The sequence below is a fragment of the Nerophis ophidion genome, linkage group LG28 (assembly GCF_033978795.1).
Source record: "Nerophis ophidion isolate RoL-2023_Sa linkage group LG28, RoL_Noph_v1.0, whole genome shotgun sequence".
NCBI classification, from domain to species: domain Eukaryota; kingdom Metazoa; phylum Chordata; class Actinopteri; order Syngnathiformes; family Syngnathidae; genus Nerophis; species Nerophis ophidion.
Window position 1 is genome coordinate 28,333,394 of NC_084638.1, and position 18,173 is coordinate 28,351,566.

Here is an 18,173-nt window from a genome sequence, read left to right on the forward strand (position 1 = left end):
TATTAAGTTGTGTAAAAATTTGCACACAAAAAAACAACAAAATGCAAAATTAGCACCAAAAAAAGTTAGCATGCTAATTTTATCAAGTTCCAAAATATTAAGGTGTATAAAAATTAGCAAAAAGAAATAAAAGCTAGCATGCTAATGTGAATAATTTAACAAATGTTCGATGCAGGGGTGAATATGTGCAGAATTAGCTAAAGAACTAGCATGCTAAAATGCTAACTGTAGCATACGTCAAGCACCAGAATGTATTACTCGGAGGTGTGTTCCTGAAAATTGTGTTTAAAATGCTAGCATGCTAACGTTATGACTGAGGCGAGTTAGTTCTAAGATCTCAGTGGACTACAACCTTTTATGAAGCTAACAGTACTGTACTAACATCTTAACATTGACATGCATACAGTTAGCATTCGTGAAATGCCCGAATATATGACACTAAAAAAAGATAGCATGCTAATTTTATCAAGTTCCCAAATATTGAGGTGTATAAAAATTAGCAAAAAGAAAAAAAAGCCAGCATGCTAATGTGAACATGCTGGGTGTATACGTGTAGAATTAGCTAAAAAGATAGCATGCTAAAATGCTAACTTTAACATACGTCAAGCAACAGAATCTATTACTCCGAGGTGTGTACATGAAAATTGTGTTTAAAATGCTAGCATGCTAACGGTCTGACTGAGGTGAGTTAGTTCCAAGACCTCAGTGGACTAGTATGTTTAACCCAGTTAGGACTCACATGTGTGCTCGCTGTGAGGACATAGTCCCAGGATCCAGTCAGTGACTCATAGTTCATACACACTTAGTCCCAGGACCCAGTCAGTGACTCATAGTTCACACAGACTTAGTCCCAGGACCCAGTCAGTGACTCATAGTTCATACCAACTTAGTCCCAGGACCCAGTCCGATACTCATAGTTCACACAGACTTAGTCCCAGGTCCCAGTCAGTGACTCATAGTTCACACAGACTTAGTCGCAGGACCCAGTCAGTGACTCATAGTTCATACCGACTTAGTCCCAGGACCCAGTCAGATACTCATAGTTCACACAGACTTAGTCCCAGGACCCAGTCAGTGACTCATAGTTCATACCGACTTAGTCCCAGGACCTAGTCAGATACTCATAGTTCACACAGACTTAGTCCCAGGACCCAGTCAGTGACTCATAGTTCACACAGACTTAGTCCCAGGACCCAGTCAGTGACTCATAGTTCATACCAACTTAGTCCCAGGACCCAGTCAGATACTCATAGTTCACACAGACTTAGTCCCAGGTCCCAGTCAGTGACTCATAGTTCACACAGACTTAGTCCCAGGACCCAGTCAGTGACTCATAGTTCATACCGACTTAGTCCCAGGGCCCCGTCAGTGACTCATAGTTCATACCGACTTAGTCCCAGGACCCAGTCAGTGACTCATAGTTCACACAGACTTAGTCCCAGGACCCAGTCAGTGACTCATAGTTCATACAGACTTAGTCCCAGGACCCAGTCAGTGACTCATAGTTCACACAGACTTAGTCCCAGGACCCAGTCAGTGATTCATAGTTCATACCGACTTAGTCCCAGGACCCAGTCAGATACTCATAGTTCACACAGACTTAGTCCCAGGACCCAGTCAGTGACTCATAGTTCACACAGACTTAGTCCCAGGACCCAGTCAGTGACTCATAGTTCATACCGACTTAGTCCCAGGACCCCGTCAGTGACTCATAGTTCATACCGACTTAGTCCCAGGACCCAGTCAGTGACTCATAGTTCATACAGACTTAGTCCCAGGACCCAGTCAGTGACTCATAGTTCACACAGACTTAGTCCCAGGACCCAGTCAGTGACTCATAGTTCATACAGACTTAGTCCCAGGACCCAGTCAGTGACTCATAGTTCACACAGACTTAGTCCCAGGACCCAGTCAGTGATTCATAGTTCATACCGACTTAGTCCCAGGACCCAGTCAGATACTCATAGTTCACACAGACTTAGTCCCAGGACCCAGTCAGTGACTCATAGTTCACACTGACTTAGTCCCAGGACCCAGTCAGTGACTCATAGTTCACACAGACTTAGTCCCAGGACCCAGTCAGTGACTCATAGTTCATACCGACTTAGTCCCAGGACCCAGTCAGATACTCATAGTTCACAGAGACTTAGTCCCAGGACCCAGTCAGTGACTCATAGTTCATACCGACTTAGTCCCAGGACCCAGTCAGATACTCATAGTTCACACAAACTTAGTCCCAGGTCCCAGTCAGTGACTCATAGTTCACACAGACTTAGTCCCAGGACCCAGTCAGTGACTCATAGTTCATACCGACTTAGTCCCAGGACCCCGTCAGTGACTCATAGTTCATACCGACTTAGTCCCAGGACCCAGTCAGTGACTCATAGTTCACACAGACTTAGTCCCAGGACCCAGTCAGTGGCTCATAGTTCATACAGACTTAGTCCCAGGACCCAGTCAGTGACTCATAGTTCACACAGACTTAGTCCCAGGACCCAGTCAGTGATTCATAGTTCATACCGACTTAGTCCCAGGACCCAGTCAGATACTCATAGTTCACACAGACTTAGTCCCAGGACCCAGTCAGTGACTCATGGTTCACACAGACTTAGTCCCAGGACCCAGTCAGTGACTCATAGTTCATACCGACTTAGTCCCTGGACCCCGTCAGTGACTCATAGTTCATACCGACTTAGTCCCAGGACCCAGTCAGTGACTCATAGTTCATACAGACTTAGTCCCAGGACCCAGTCAGTGACTCATAGTTCACACAGACTTAGTCCCAGGACCCAGTCAGTGACTCATAGTTCACACAGACTTAGTCCCAGGACCCAGTCAGTGACTCATAGTTCACACAGACTTAGTCCCAGGACCCAGTCAGTGACTCATAGTTCACACAGACTTAGTCCCAGGACCCAGTCAGTGACTCATAGTTCACACAAAGTCCCTCATCATTCAAGTTTTCACACCAGCAACTTTCTCTCTTCTCCTTTCCTAAGTGACAGAGTTTGAAAAAAATTCCTCTTGTCTTCCTTCACTTACAAGATGTCACCTTGAGTGTGGAGGAGCCACATCCCCCTCATCACCAATTTATACATATATATATTTATATATACAAAGTATATGAATGTCAGTACTGTGTTATGAAGTATATGAACGTGAGTACTGCGTTCTGAAGTATACTTGGTGTACTTGCAGGCCTGGTGAACTACAGCGAGGTGTCAGGTTACCCACTTGTTCAACGTTGGAGTCTTCGCTCGGTGCTCTACCACGTCAAACTCAACCAGTGGGTCTTATCTCAAGGTAAACACACACTACAACTGGGTAGTAGTACCCCCAAACTGTGTATTAGTATCCCCAAACTGGGTATTTGTACCCCAAATTGTGTATTAGTACCTGCAAAAACATCAAAGTGAGTTACATGAAGATGGAAGAAAGGTGTTTGTGAACATCAAAGTGAGCTAAACAAAGACGGAAGAAAGGTGTTTGTGAACATCAAAGTGAGTTACACAAAGATGGAAGAAAAGTGTGTTTGTGAACATCAAAGTGAGCTAAACGAATATGGAAGAAAGGTGTGTTTGTGAACATCAAAGTGAGCTAAACAAAGACGGAAGAAAGGTGTGTTTGTGAACATCAAAGTGAGCTAAACAAATATGGAAGAAAGGTGTGTTTGTGAACATCAAAGTAAAGTGAGTTACACAAAGACGGAAGAAAGGTGTGTTTGTGAACATCAGAGTGAGCTAAACAAATATGGAAGAAAGGTGTGTTTGTGAACATCAAAGTGAGTTACACAAAGATGGAAGAAAGGTGTGTTTGTGAACATCAAAGTGAGTTACACAAAGATGGAAGAAAGGTGTGTTTGTGAACATCAAAGTGAGTTACACAAAGATGGAAGAAAGGTGTGTTTGTCAACATCAGAGTGAGCTAAACAAAGACGGAAGAAAGGTGTGTTTGTGAACATCAAAGTGAGCTAAACAAATATGGAAGAAAGGTGTGTTTGTGAACATCAAAGTGAGTTACACAAATATGGAAGAAAGGTGTGTTTGTGAACATCAAAGTGAGGTAAACAAATATGGAAGAAAGGTGTGTTTGTGAACATCAAAGTGAGCTAAACAAATATGGAAGAAAGGTGTGTTTGTGAACATCAAAGTAAAGTGAGTTACACAAAGACGGAAGAAAGGTGTGTTTGTGAACATCAGAGTGAGCTAAACAAATATGGAAGAAAGGTGTGTTTGTGAACATCAAAGTGAGTTACACAAAGATGGAAGAAAGGTGTGTTTGTGAACATCAAAGTGAGTTACACAAAGATGGAAGAAAGGTGTGTTTGTGAACATCAAAGTGAGTTACACAAAGATGGAAGAAAGGTGTGTTTGTCAACATCAGAGTGAGCTAAACAAAGACGGAAGAAAGGTGTGTTTGTGAACATCAAAGTGAGCTAAACAAATATGGAAGAAAGGTGTGTTTGTGAACATCAAAGTGAGTTACACAAATATGGAAGAAAGGTGTGTTTGTGAACATCAAAGTGAGGTAAACAAATATGGAAGAAAGGTGTGTTTGTGAACATCAAAGTGAGCTAAACAAAGACGGAAGAAAGGTGTGTTTGTGAACATCAAAGTGAGTTACACAAAGATGGAAGAAAGGTGTGTTTGTGAACATCAAAGTGAGCTAAACAAATATGGAAGAAAGGTGTGTTTGTGAACATCAAAGTGAGCTAAACAAAGACGGAAGAAAGGTGTGTTTGTGAACATCAAAGTGAGCTAAACAAATATGGAAGAAAGGTGTGTTTGTGAACATCAAAGTAAAGTGAGTTACACAAAGACGGAAGAAAGGTGTGTTTGTGAACATCAGAGTGAGCTAAACAAATATGGAAGAAAGGTGTGTTTGTGAACATCAAAGTGAGTTACACAAAGATGGAAGAAAGGTGTGTTTGTGAACATCAAAGTGAGTTACACAAAGATGGAAGAAAGGTGTGTTTGTGAACATCAAAGTGAGTTACACAAAGATGGAAGAAAGGTGTGTTTGTGAACATCAGAGTGAGCTAAACAGACGGAAGAAAGGTGTGTTTGTGAACATCAAAGTGAGCTAAACAAATATGGAAGAAAGGTGTGTTTGTGAACATCAAAGTGAGTTACACAAATATGGAAGAAAGGTGTGTTTGTGAACATCAAAGTGAGCTAAACAAATACGGAAGAAAGGTGTGTTTGTGAACATCAAAGTGAGTTACACAAAGACGGAAGAAAGGTGTGTTTGTGAACATCAAAGTGAGTTACACAAAGACGGAAGAAAGGTGTGTTTGTGAACATCAAAGTGAGTTACACAAAGATGGAAGAAAGGTGTGTTTGTGAACATCAAAGTGAGTTACACAAAGATGGAAGAAAGGTGTGTTTGTGAACATCAAAGTGAGTTACACAAAGATGGAAGAAAGGTGTGTTTGTGAACATCAAAGTGAGTTACACAAAGATGGAAGAAAGGTGTGTTTGTGGACATCAAAGTGAGTTACACAAAGACGGAAGAAAGGTGTGTTTGTGAACACTAATGAGGACTGAAGAGAAAGCAGGAAGTGACATCAGAAAGGTGTTAGCTGAAGCTAACTAAGTGGCGTGCTCTCACTCTCCTGCAACACTAAGTCAGTCTCCTCCTCACTGCCGTCGCGGCGAGCAAGGTGTTGCCACGGCAACGGGCCGAGGCGAGCGCTCGCTGATTAACGTGTGACGACCTTGACAGACGGAATGTTCCGCCACACTCTGCTCCGTGCAGGACTGACACCCTCCGCCTCGCACTTAGTCGCCAAACTTCATTTTCTACCACAGAAACTTTATATATATATATATATATATATATATATATATATAAGTATATATATGTGTGTGTGTGTGTGTGTGTGTGTGTGTGTGTGTGTGTGTGTGTGTGCCAGGGTTCAGTGCTGCCATCCACTCCCTGGACGGAGCGACTCAGCGCGGCGACTTTGAGAAGATCCTGCAGGACTTTGGCAACCACTATGTTCAGGAGGCCATGTACGGCTTCCAGGAGTCCTGCACCATCTGGTACCCCAACAAGCAGGTCCAGAGGCAACTGTGGATGGAGTACCAGGACATCAGCAAAGGTAGGGTCCTGGTCCACCGCCTACGCCGTCCTACCTGGTCCAGCACTTAGAAGAATGTTAGTGATGCAGGCAGAGTTGTGTTTGCTCCACATCCACACATAACAACAGCAGGGGCCGCCCTGCATGGTCTCCTTTTTAGCAGCTGTTTGTTTCCCATCTAAAAGTTTGCACTCAATTCAAAGTTGCCATGCACACAGTATTGCTACGTTGCATGAATAATGATAATAATAGTGACATTTAAGAGTTATATACAGTATGTACACAGTATTGCTACGTTGCATGAATAATGATAATAATAGTGACATTTAAGAGCAATATACTGTACAGTATCAATAATACTGATAATAATAGTGACATTTAAGAGTTATATACAGTATGTACACAGTATCGCACAACAAAACCTGTTGTCATGTTGTGCGACATGCAACACACAAACACAACATGTGCCAACAGGACAGTCTAGTACCAGTAACAGAACAGACTAGTACCAGTAACAGGACAGACTAGTACCAGTAACAGGACAGTCTAGTACCAGCTCCTCTGTTGTTGCCCACAACAAAACATACTTGTTAGCGTGCAGAAAGTGCACAGGCCTGAAATCCCAGGAACACCACACCTACCGTCAAGCATGGTGGTGGTGTATGGATACTTTTGAAGTGTGTTCCTAACAGAGACAGGTGTGTTCATTAACCGAGTCAGGTGTGATCATTACAGAGGCAGGTGTGTTCATTAACCGAGTCAGGTGTGTTCATAACAGAGACAGGTGTGTTCATTAACTGAGTCAGGTGTGTTCATAACAGAGACAGGTGTGTTCATTAACTGAGTCAGGTGTGTTCATAACAGAGACAGGTGTGTTCATTAACCGGGTCAGGTGTGTTCATAACAGAGACAGGTGTGTTCATTAACTGAGTCAGGTGTGTTCATAACAGAGACAGGTGTGTTCATTAACCGAGTCAGGTGTGTTCATAACAGAGACAGGTGTGTTCATTAACTGAGTCAGGTGTCTTCATAACAGAGACAGGTGTGTTCATTAACTGAGTCAGGTGTGTTCATAACAGAGACAGGTGTGTTCATTAACTGAGTCAGGTGTGTTCATGACAGAGGCAGGTGTGTTCATTAACTAAGTCTTGAACTGTTGTTACATTTTTACACTATCATTTTTATACTTAAGTTTTTACACTACGGTTTTAACACTAGTTTTCACTCTATAGTTTTTACTCCATATTTTTACACTATATTTTTTAGTCTAATTTTTACACTTAAGTTTTACACTATAGTTTTCTTACTATAGTTTTAATACTATGGTTTTTACATTATAGTTTTCACAATATAGTTTTTACATTTTAGTTTTACACTATAGTTGTCACTATAGTTTTTTACACTATAGTTTTTATACTACAGTTTTTAACACTAGTTTTTACACTATAGTTTTTACACTAGTTTTTATACTATGGTTTGTACACTATCATTGTTACACTTTAGTTTTACACTACAGTTTTCACATTATTTTTCACACTAGTTTTTACACTATAGTTTTCCCACTAGTTTTTATACTATGGTTTTTACACTATAGTTTTTACACTACAATTTTCACTATAGTTTTCCCACTATAGTTTTCACATTGTAGTTTTTACACTATTGTTTTTACACTACAGTTTTCACTATAGTTTTCACACTATAGTTTTTACACTACAGTTTTTACACTGTCATTTTTACACTGTAGTTATACACTACAGTTTTCACATTATAGTTTTTACATTATAATTTTCACACTATAGTTTTTACACTATAGTTTTCCCATTAGTTTTTGTACTATGGTTTTTACACTATCATTTTTACACTTTAGTTTTACACTACAGTTTTCACATTAGTTTTTACACTATGGTTTTCAGACTATAGTTTTTCCACTATAGTTTGTACAATATAGTTTTTCCACTATAGTTTTTACACTATAATTTTCACACTATAGTTTTCACACTATAGTTTTTCCACTATAGTTTTGACACTATATTTTTTACACAATAGTTTTACAACTATAGTTTCCACACTATAGTTTTTCCACTATAGTTTTTCCACTATAGTTTTCACACTAAAGTTTTTTACACTATAGTTTTTACACTATAGTTTTTAACACTAGTTTTAACACTCTAGTTTTACACTATAGTTTTTACACTATAGTTTCCCCACTAATTTTTATACTATGGTTTTTACATTATAGTTTTCACAATATTGTTTTTACACTGTAGTTTTCACATTTTAGTTTTACACTATATTTTTTACACTATAGTTTTAAGCCATATTTTTACACTATAGTTTTTACTCTCTAATTTTCCCAATATAGTTTTAACACTATAGTTTTTCTATTATAGATTTACACTTTGGTTTTTACAATATAGTTTTTCCACTATAGTTTTACACTATAGTTTTTACAAGATAGTTTTTACACTATAGTTTTCCCACTAGTTTTTATACTATGGTTTTTACATTATTGTTTTCATAATATCGTTTTTACACTGTGGTTTTCACATTTTAGTTTTACAGTAAAGTTTTTACACTATAGTTTTTACGGTATATTTTTTACACTATAGTTTTTACTCTCTAATTTTCCCACTGTTTTCACACTATACTGTAGTTTTTCCACTATACTTTTTACAATTTAGTTTTTCCACTATAGTTTTACACTATAGTTTTTACACTATAATTTTTACACCTTAATTTTACACTGTAGTTTTGAGATAGTAGCTTGTACACTATAGTTTTTACATTATAGTTTTACGCCATATTTTTTACACTATAGTTTTTACTCTCAACTTTTCCCACTATTGTTTTCACAATATACTGTAGTTTTTACACTATACTTTTTACAATATAGTTTTTCCACTATAATTTTTACACTATAGTTTTTAACACTAGTTTTAACACTATAGTTTTTACACTATAGTTGTACACTATAGTTTTTACATGATAGTTTTTACACTATAGTTTTCCCACTAGTTTTTATACTATGGTTTTTACATTATCGTTTTCACAACATTGTTTTTACATTTTAGTTTTACACTACAGTTTTTACACTCTAGTTTTCACACTAACATTTTTACTCTCTAGTTTTTACACTGTAGTTTTTACACTGTAATTTTTACACCTTAGTTTTACACTGTAGTTTTGACAGTTTAGTTTGTACACTATAGTCTTTTTACACTCTAGTTTTTACACTTGAGGATTGTTTCAAAACAAAGTGGTGTATTGACAGTTTTCGAGCAGTGGGAAAAGTTTATTTTGAAAAGCTTGGCAGAAAAAAGCGAGCCTCTGTTATTGACGTAGCGCTCCTTTAAGGATTGTGAATGCAGCAATGCACCGACACGTCTTTATCCCCCCCAGAGGGATATTGGCTCTTGTCAGCGCCTGCAGAAAAGTCTCCAAATGAAGCTGTGAATAGTTGGAGAAAATCCAAGCCTAATGGCTTCTTCCTCCCAGGAGTTACTTGCTGGTCAGGTGACTGCTGGGCTGATACGGCTTCTATCACGTCTGCTGCATGAAACTCTGCTCTCTCACGTTCAAGGTTGTTGACACTCATGACATGCTGCTTGTTCACACCCGTATCGGGCTTGCAACCACACGCCACATACATTTTGATTGTTTTTTAAGATGGTAACATACATTTTTACTGTGTTTTAGGGTGGCAACCTACTTTAATGGTGTTTCTAGATAGTAAAATGCATTTTTAGTATGTTTTTAGATGGTAACACACTTTTTAGTGTTTTTTTCTAAATGGTAACACACATTGTTTGTGTTTTTGGACGATAACATACATTTTGAAAGTCTTTTTAGATGGTAACATACATTTTTTGTGGTTTTAGATAGTCATACATTTTCAGTGTTTTTAGATAGTAAAATACAACTTTAGTGTGTTTTAAGATGGTAACATACATTTGTATTGTGGTTTTAGATGATAACATTATATGGCATGTTTTTAGATACATTTTAAGTGTGTTTAAGATGGTAACATCCATTTTTAGTGTTTTTAAGATGGTAACAGACATTTTTAGTGTGATTTTAGATGGTAACATACATTTTTAGTGTGTTTTAGGATGGTAACTTACATTTTTAGAGTGTTTTTAGATGGTAACATACATATCAAAAGTGTTTTTAGATGGTAACATACAGATTTAAAGTGTTTTCAGATGGTAACATACATTATAAGTGTGTTTTAAGATGTAACATACATTTTAGTGTGTTTTAAGATAGTAACAGACATTTTTAGTGTGTTTTAAGATTCTAACATACATTTTAGTGTTTCAATATGGTAACATACATTTTAGTGTGTTTTAAGATGGTAACAGACATTTTTAGTGTGTTTCAATATGGTAACAGACATTTTAGTGTGTTTCAATATGGTAACATACATTTTAGCGTATTTCAATATGGTAACATACATTTTAGTGTGTTTTAAGATGGTAACAGACATTTTAGTGTGTTTCAATATGGTTACATACATTTTAGTGTGTTTCAATATGGTAACAGACATTTTAGTGTGTTTTAAGATGGTAACAGACATTTTAGTGTGTTTCAATATGGTAACATACATTTTAGCGTGTTTCAATATGGTAACATACATTTTAGTGTGTTTTAAGATGGTAACAGACATTTTAGTGTGTTTCAATATGGTAACATACATTTTAGTGTGTTTTAAGATGGTAACAGACATTTTAGTGTGTTTTAAGATAGTAACAGACATTTTTAGCGTGTTTTTAGATGGCAACTTACATTTTTAGTGTTTTTAGATAGTAACATACATTTTCAGTGTGTTTTTAGATGGTAGCAAACAGATTTAAAGTGTTTTTGGATGACAACATACTGATTTAAAGTGGTTTTAGATGGCACCTTACATGTTTGGCAGCTCATTTACAAACCCTGTTTCCATATGAGTTGGGAACTTGTGTTAGATGTAAATATAAACAGAATACAATGATTTGCAAATCCTTTTCAACCCATATTCAGTTGAATATGCTACAAAGACAACATATTTGATGTTCAAACTCATAAACTTGATTTTTTGGCAAATAATCATTAACTTTAGAATTTGATGCCAGCAACACGTGACAGAGAAGTTGGGAAAGGTGGCAATAAATACTGATAAAGTTGAGGAATGCTCATCAAACACTTATTTGGAACATCCCACAGGTGTGCAAGCTAATTTGGAACAGGTGGGTGCCATGATTGAGTATAAAAGCAGCTTCCATGAAATGCTAAGTCATTCACAAACAAGGATGGGGTGAGGGTCACCACTTTGTAAGCAAATAGTCAAACAGTTTTAGAACAACATTTCTCAACCAGCTATTGCAAGGAATTTAGGAATTTTACAATCTACGCTCCGTAAAATCATCAAAAGGTTCAGAGAATCTGGAGAAATCACTACACGTAAGCGAAGATATTACGGACTTTTGATCCCTCAGGCGGTACTGCATCAAAAGCCGACATCTGTGTGTAAAGGATATCACCACACGGGCTCAGGAACACTTCATAAAACCACTGTCAGTAACTACAGTTGGTCGCTACATCTGTAAGTGCAAGTTAAAACTCTACTATGCAAAGCAAAACCCATTTATCAACAACACCCAAGAACGCCGCCGGCTTGGCTGGGCCCGAGCTCATCTAAGATGGACTGATGCAAAGTGGAAAAGTGTTCTGTGGTCTGACAAGTCCACATTTCAAAGTATATTTGGAAACGGTGGACGTGGTGTCCTCCGGAACAAAGAAGTAAACAACCATTCGGATTGTTATAGGCATAAAGTGTAAAAGCCAGCATGTGTGATGGTATGGGGGTGTATTAGTGCCCAAGGCATGGGTAACTTACACATCTGTGAAGGCGCCATTAATGCTGAAAGGTAAATACATGTTTTGGAGCAACATATGTTGTCATCCAAGCAACGTTGTCATGGACGCCCCTGCTTATTTCAGCAAGACAAGTGTTACAACAGCGTGACTTCGTAGTAAAAGAGTGCGGGTACTTTCCTGGCCCGCCTGCAGTCCAGACCTGTCTCCCATGAAAAATGTGTGGCACATTATGAAGCCTAAAATAGGACAGCGGAGACCCCGGACTGTTGAAGGACTGAAGCTCTACATAAACCAAGAATGAGAAAGAATTCCACTTTCAAAGCTTCAACAATTAGTTTCCTCAGTTCCCAAACGTTTATTGTGTTGTTAAAAGAAAATGTGATGTAACACAGTGGTGAACATGCCCTTTCCCAACTACTTTGGGACGTGTTGCAGCCATGAAATTCTAAGTTAATGATTATTTGCAAAGAAAAAAAATGAAGTTTATGAGTTTGAACATCAAATATGTTGTCTTTGTAGCATATTCAACTGAATATGGCTTGAAAAGGATTTGCAAATGATTGTATTCTGTTTATATTTACATCTAACACAATTTACCAACTCATATGGAAACGGGGGTTGTACCTCTTGGTGAGCTGAATGTAAGCCAACATTGGTATGTGAGGTGTTGAACTTCCATCTTCAGGGGTATTTGGTGTTTGGAAGAAGACAAGCGGAGATGTTTTGTTGACATTTAGCATTCTCCTCCGGTTTGGCCCACCCTGCGTATGATTCCTTGCCGCCTGATTAAATATGAGAAGTGAGTCAATAAAAACAATTATCAGAGTCCTGCTGGATCAAATAGTCCTGCATGAAATATTCATGCTGCTGATTTGACAACATGAAGATGAAGAGCAACTCCTTCAAAGGCTTTACTTCTGTCTTGACTGACTGAAAGAAGGCAACTTTAGATGACATCATCCTTATCTAACATGCAGTCATATATATATATACATATATATATATATATATATATATATATATATATATATATATATATATATAGGTGTTGTGAAATTATTCTATGCATTTGAGCCATCAACTTTGTTCCACCCCCATAGTAGGTGAGGGGAGCAGTGAGCAGCAGCAGTGGCCCCGCCCGGGAATCATTTTTGGTGATTTAAACCCCAATGTCAACTCATGATGCTGAGTGCCAAGCAGGCTATGGCCATGGTTATGGTTATAGTTATGGTTATATTAATGGTAATAGTTCTAGTTCTAGTCCCAGTTGTGGTCCTGCAGTGTAATATTGTGAGGTACAAACGTGATTAGCAGACAACCTGCGGGTGATTTGTTTCCTTTTTAATTGCCTCTCAGGGGAGATGTGTGGATGTTTAGAAGAAGCCCTCAGGTTGCTTTTAAACACTTTTCCACTCTCATCTCCTCATCATATTTACACAACTCAACTCTCCAGTGGACACTTATTCCAGCAGCCTTCCTTCCACAAACACTTTCTGCAAATACTCCACATTCTTACCTTTTTACAGTCACACTATGAGTACTATACATATACATATATATATATATATATATATATATATATATATTAGGGCTGCAACAACTAATCGATTCTAAAGATAGTTGTCATCGATTCGTTGGATGTCCCTGGAGGACCCATTTTACCAAAACTGATGGAGAGGAAGTACGAGCAGACATTTCAAGCTTTGTAAACTGACATAAAGCCACCCAGAGCAAAATTCTTCTGACCACTGATGTGTGGACAAGTGTAGCCTACCTTGGCAATACATGCCACTAAATTGGAGACTCTAATATGAAGTCAATCTCCCTTACCACCATGCCACTAGAGGAAAGACATCCAGCATCCAACATTGCAGAATGGTTGGAATAGGTAGTAGCCAGCTCTGAAATTCCCCGAAGCAAAATGATTGCTATTCTGCATGACAATGGTGCACTTTGTAGAAAAAAAACATGTTTCTAACACTTGCCTTGTTATTGTTATGTTTGGCAAGTGGAAAGGACATGGTGCCAGTATGCGTTTTTTTAAAATAAAGTATTGGAAAGGATAGAAATGTAGTTTGTCTTTTTTATTTGATTATTAATTAATTAATTAATTGAAGTAATAATCAACAGATTAATCGATTATCAAATTAATCATTAGTTGCAGCCCTAATATATATATATATATATATATATATATATATATACACACACAGTATATATATATACACAACTGATGCTTTTAAAGTTTCCATTGAGTGGGATGTTAATACTTTGTCTGCAATGGCAGCTATCTGTGGTGTTAGAGTCGTTAGCGATTGCTTGTCTGTGAGTGCTCAGAATCTTTTGGTTGTGTGTGTAGTGGAAAAATGTCTGTCCTAGGGTTACCTCTAAACTGAATGCGTTGGGAGGAACACGACATAAGAGGTCAAGTCACCCTGACCAAGTGCTAGTTCTGTTGTGGGGTGATATTTGAACATTGGACAGTTACATAAGTTGTTATGCTACAATCTGGCCATCAGGGAGCGTATAAATAAGAAGGGAGGGCCAAGCCTGATGTGCGCTCTTTTTACTTCCTTTCCAGAGGGCCCACCTTCTTTCGTCTCATGAGACACTGTCTGTAATCATATCCATTCAATCCAACTTTGTACAATCTGATTTTGAGTAAATAAAACTGTTGTAACAAACTCTCAATTATTCCTGTTTAAGATTCGGACTTTTCCACCACATATTATTGGCGTCACGAACAGGATGACTTTTCTACCACAGTGAGTCAGTGGCTTGTTTGATATTCATCATGCAGCTGTAGCTAAGTTTCAATGTGTTCCTGTTCAATATCTTCCTGAGTACATGTTTTTTGGGGAAGCACTTGTCAATGACTGCAAGAAATTTGTGTCCAATGTCTGTGATAACGTTTTTACTGAATGAGGGTTGGACCAGAGTATGTTAAAGTGAAAGTACCACTGATTGTCACACACACACACACACACACACACACACACACACACACACTAGGTTTTCTCGTTTCCTGGTATTTCTTCTTTTTTAGTTGCTGGTAGGTCGTATTGAAGGTCCAATTGGACCAGCTGCATGATGAATATCAAAACAAGCCGTTGTCTCACACAACTAAAAGATTCCGAGCACTCACAGACAAGCAATCGCTACTGTGCAAAAATGGCCCCATGTAATGTACCCTATATATATATATGTAGCAACCACAGATAATTAAATAAAGTCCCCTGAAGAGCAGGGAAACCTGCAAAACAGGCTTGTAGGGATGATATAGCCTCTGTGTTTTTCCCTGACCTAACGTATACTCCTCTCTATCCCTGGTATTGAGCACTGTATTACGGATAAAGCACAGTAACCTCCACTATATATATATATACATTTATATATATATATATACTCATATAGGTTAGTACTGACTCATCATGGGAGATTGTTGCCATGGAGACGTGTCACGTGTTGACAAGCGATCTAAGGCTTGGAATAATTAGTTAGTGATGGATTTATGTGTATGCTAGTTGTTGTGGCACCTGTACCTTTAAGATGTCCCAGAAGCAACACTTTACTTAATTAACATGTCTTTCACATTTAATGTACTTAATTGCAAATGTACACAAAAAACAGCAATAACTAATATCGGTAGATGGACGCACACGATAACAATACTTCACAACTCTGGCCACACCTTAATAAAACGCAATTAAGTCAAAAAAGTAAATTCAAAGATGTAAAGCTTTACTTCCAATGTTGAAAAAAGCTCCAGGCACCCAGCCGTCTGCAATGGCCAGATGTGTGGCTGTTTTTTGGGGGTAAAGACAGGGGTGAAGCGCATGGAGGTCAGTCAACATTACGATAGTGGAGGTCTCATATTTGAACACAAATGTACTATATGTAATATAATATATATGCAAGATATATATATTTCAGCTGTTTGAAATGAATAAATAAAGCTCCAGTCACATTTTAAAGTCGCTCTTTACGCTCTGCTTAGCGTCGCCATGTCGGAAATCATTTTCACAGTTGAGCACGCAAAGGATCTTGGGATGTGAAAGGACGGCGAGTGTGCACGAGTGCAACCTTTGTGCTGACGGCAGACACGGACACGGTCCTGCGATTCCGAATCGGCTCGGGTTTTCTCTCGCCTGGTTCTTACCTGCTCGGCCAGAGAAGTTTCCACAGGACTTTTATTGCGTGTATGGTGTGTGTGTGTGTCTGTGCACGTGTGTGTGTGTGTGTGTGTATGTGGATATTTAAATAAGTGGATCTATACACACACAGCTGGTGCCAGTGAAGTCGTCAAGTAGGTCACTTAAACGCTGCAGGACAGTTTTATCATCATTAATACAATATAAAACGTGTGTGTGTGTGTGTGTGTGTGTGTGTGCGTGCGTGAGCGAGCGTGTGCCAAAGTGTGGAGATAATGAGTGAGTGAGTGAGTGGGTTCATGCACACACATTCATTACTCACACTCTCCTACTTTTAATACAAAGTGGAAAGTTTCTGTCAAACTCCAACACTCAAATATTCTTCTTCTGTGTGTGTGTGTGTGTGTGTGTCGGAAAATAGAGCATGAGTTGACTCTAATTGGTTGGGAGTCCAAGTAAAAACCCCAAAAGCAGTGAAGTTGTCACCTTGTGTAAATGGCAAGTACAAAGAGAATGCATCTGTGTGTAAAGGATATCACCACATGGGCTCAGGGACACTTCAGAAAACCACTGTCAGTAACTACAGTTGGTCGCCACGTCTGTGAGTGCAAGTAAAAACTCTACTATGCGATCAACAACACCCAGAGCTCATCTAAGATGGACTGATGCAAAGTGTTGTGTGGTAACTTCACTGCTTGTGTACTTTGTACTTTGCTGTGTTGCACCTGGACCAACAAGCCAAGTGAAAGATGGAACAAGTGAATGAAGTTTGATCCTAAAAGGGATGAATGATGTCAGCTGTCCTTCTGTCAAGTGACTACTAAAATACACTCAATCGCACAGCTGCCATGTTGCATCATCACTCACCTACTAACTAAGTCCTCTCCCACACACTGCTGCCATGTTGCATCATCACTCACCTACTAACTAAGTCCTCTCCCACACACTGCTGCCATGTTGCATCATCACTCACCTACTAACTAAGTCCTCTCCCACACACTGCGGCCATGTTGCATCATCACTCACCTACTAACTAAGTCCTCTGCCACACACTGCTGCCATGTTGCATCATCACTCACCTACTAACTAAGTCCTCTCCCACACACTGCTGCCATGTTGCAGCACCACTCACCTACTAACTAAGTCGTCTCCCACACACTGCTGCCATGTTGCATCATCACTCACCTACTAACTAAGTCCTCTCCCACACACTGCGGCCATGTTGCATCATCACTCACCTACTAACTAAGTCCTCTGCCACACACTGCTGCCATGTTGCATCATCACTCACCTACTAACTAAGTCCTCTCCCACACACTGCTGCCATGTTGCAGCACCACTCACCTACTAACTAAGTCCTCTGCCACACACTGCTGCCATGTTGCATCATCACTCACCTACTAACTAAGTCCTCTCCCACACACTGCTGCCATGTTGCAGCACCACTCACCTACTAACTAAGTCGTCTCCCACACACTGCTGCCATGTTGCATCATCACTCACCTACTAACTAAGTCCTCTCCCGCACACTGCTGCCATGTTGCATCATCACTCACCTACTAACTAAGTCCTCTCCCGCACACAGCTGCCATGTTGCATCATCACTCACCTACTAACTAAGTCCTCTCCCGCACACTGCTGCCATGTTGCATCATCACTCACCTACTAACTAAGTCCTCTCCCACATACTGCTGCCATGTTGCAGCATCACTCACCTACTAACTAAGTCCTCTCCCACACACTGCTGCCATGTTGCATCATCACTCACCTACTAACTAAGTCCTCTCCCACACACTGCTGCCATGTTGCATCATCACTCACCTACTAACTAAGTCCTCTCCCACACACTGCTGCCATGTTGCAGCATCACTCACCTACTAACTAAGTCCTCTCCCACACACTGCTGCCATGTTGCAGCATCACTCACCTACTAACTAAGTCCTCTCCCACACACTGCTGCCATGTTGCAGCATCACTCACCTACTAACTAAGTCCTCTCCCACACACTGCTGCCATGTTGCAGCATCACTCACCTACTAACTAAGTCCTCTCCCGCACACTGCTGCCATGTTGCATCATCACTC

General features: G+C 39.3%; 1 protein-coding gene across 9 annotated transcripts in view; it reads left to right on the forward strand.

The window, feature by feature from the left end:
• LOC133545261 (astrotactin-1-like) overlaps nucleotides 1-18,173 on the forward strand; it is a 167,167-nt gene that overhangs the window by 95,072 nt on the left and 53,922 nt on the right. For all 9 annotated transcript variants that reach the window (XR_009804783.1, XM_061890668.1, XM_061890663.1 and 6 more), the window contains exons 16-17: nucleotides 3,199-3,303; nucleotides 5,915-6,103. Coding sequence is in view for 8 of the 9 variants with exons in the window: in XM_061890668.1 (XP_061746652.1) it covers nucleotides 3,199-3,303; nucleotides 5,915-6,103 (294 nt within the window). In the remaining variant the exon portion in view is untranslated. The remainder of the gene's footprint in view (nucleotides 1-3,198; nucleotides 3,304-5,914; nucleotides 6,104-18,173) is intronic.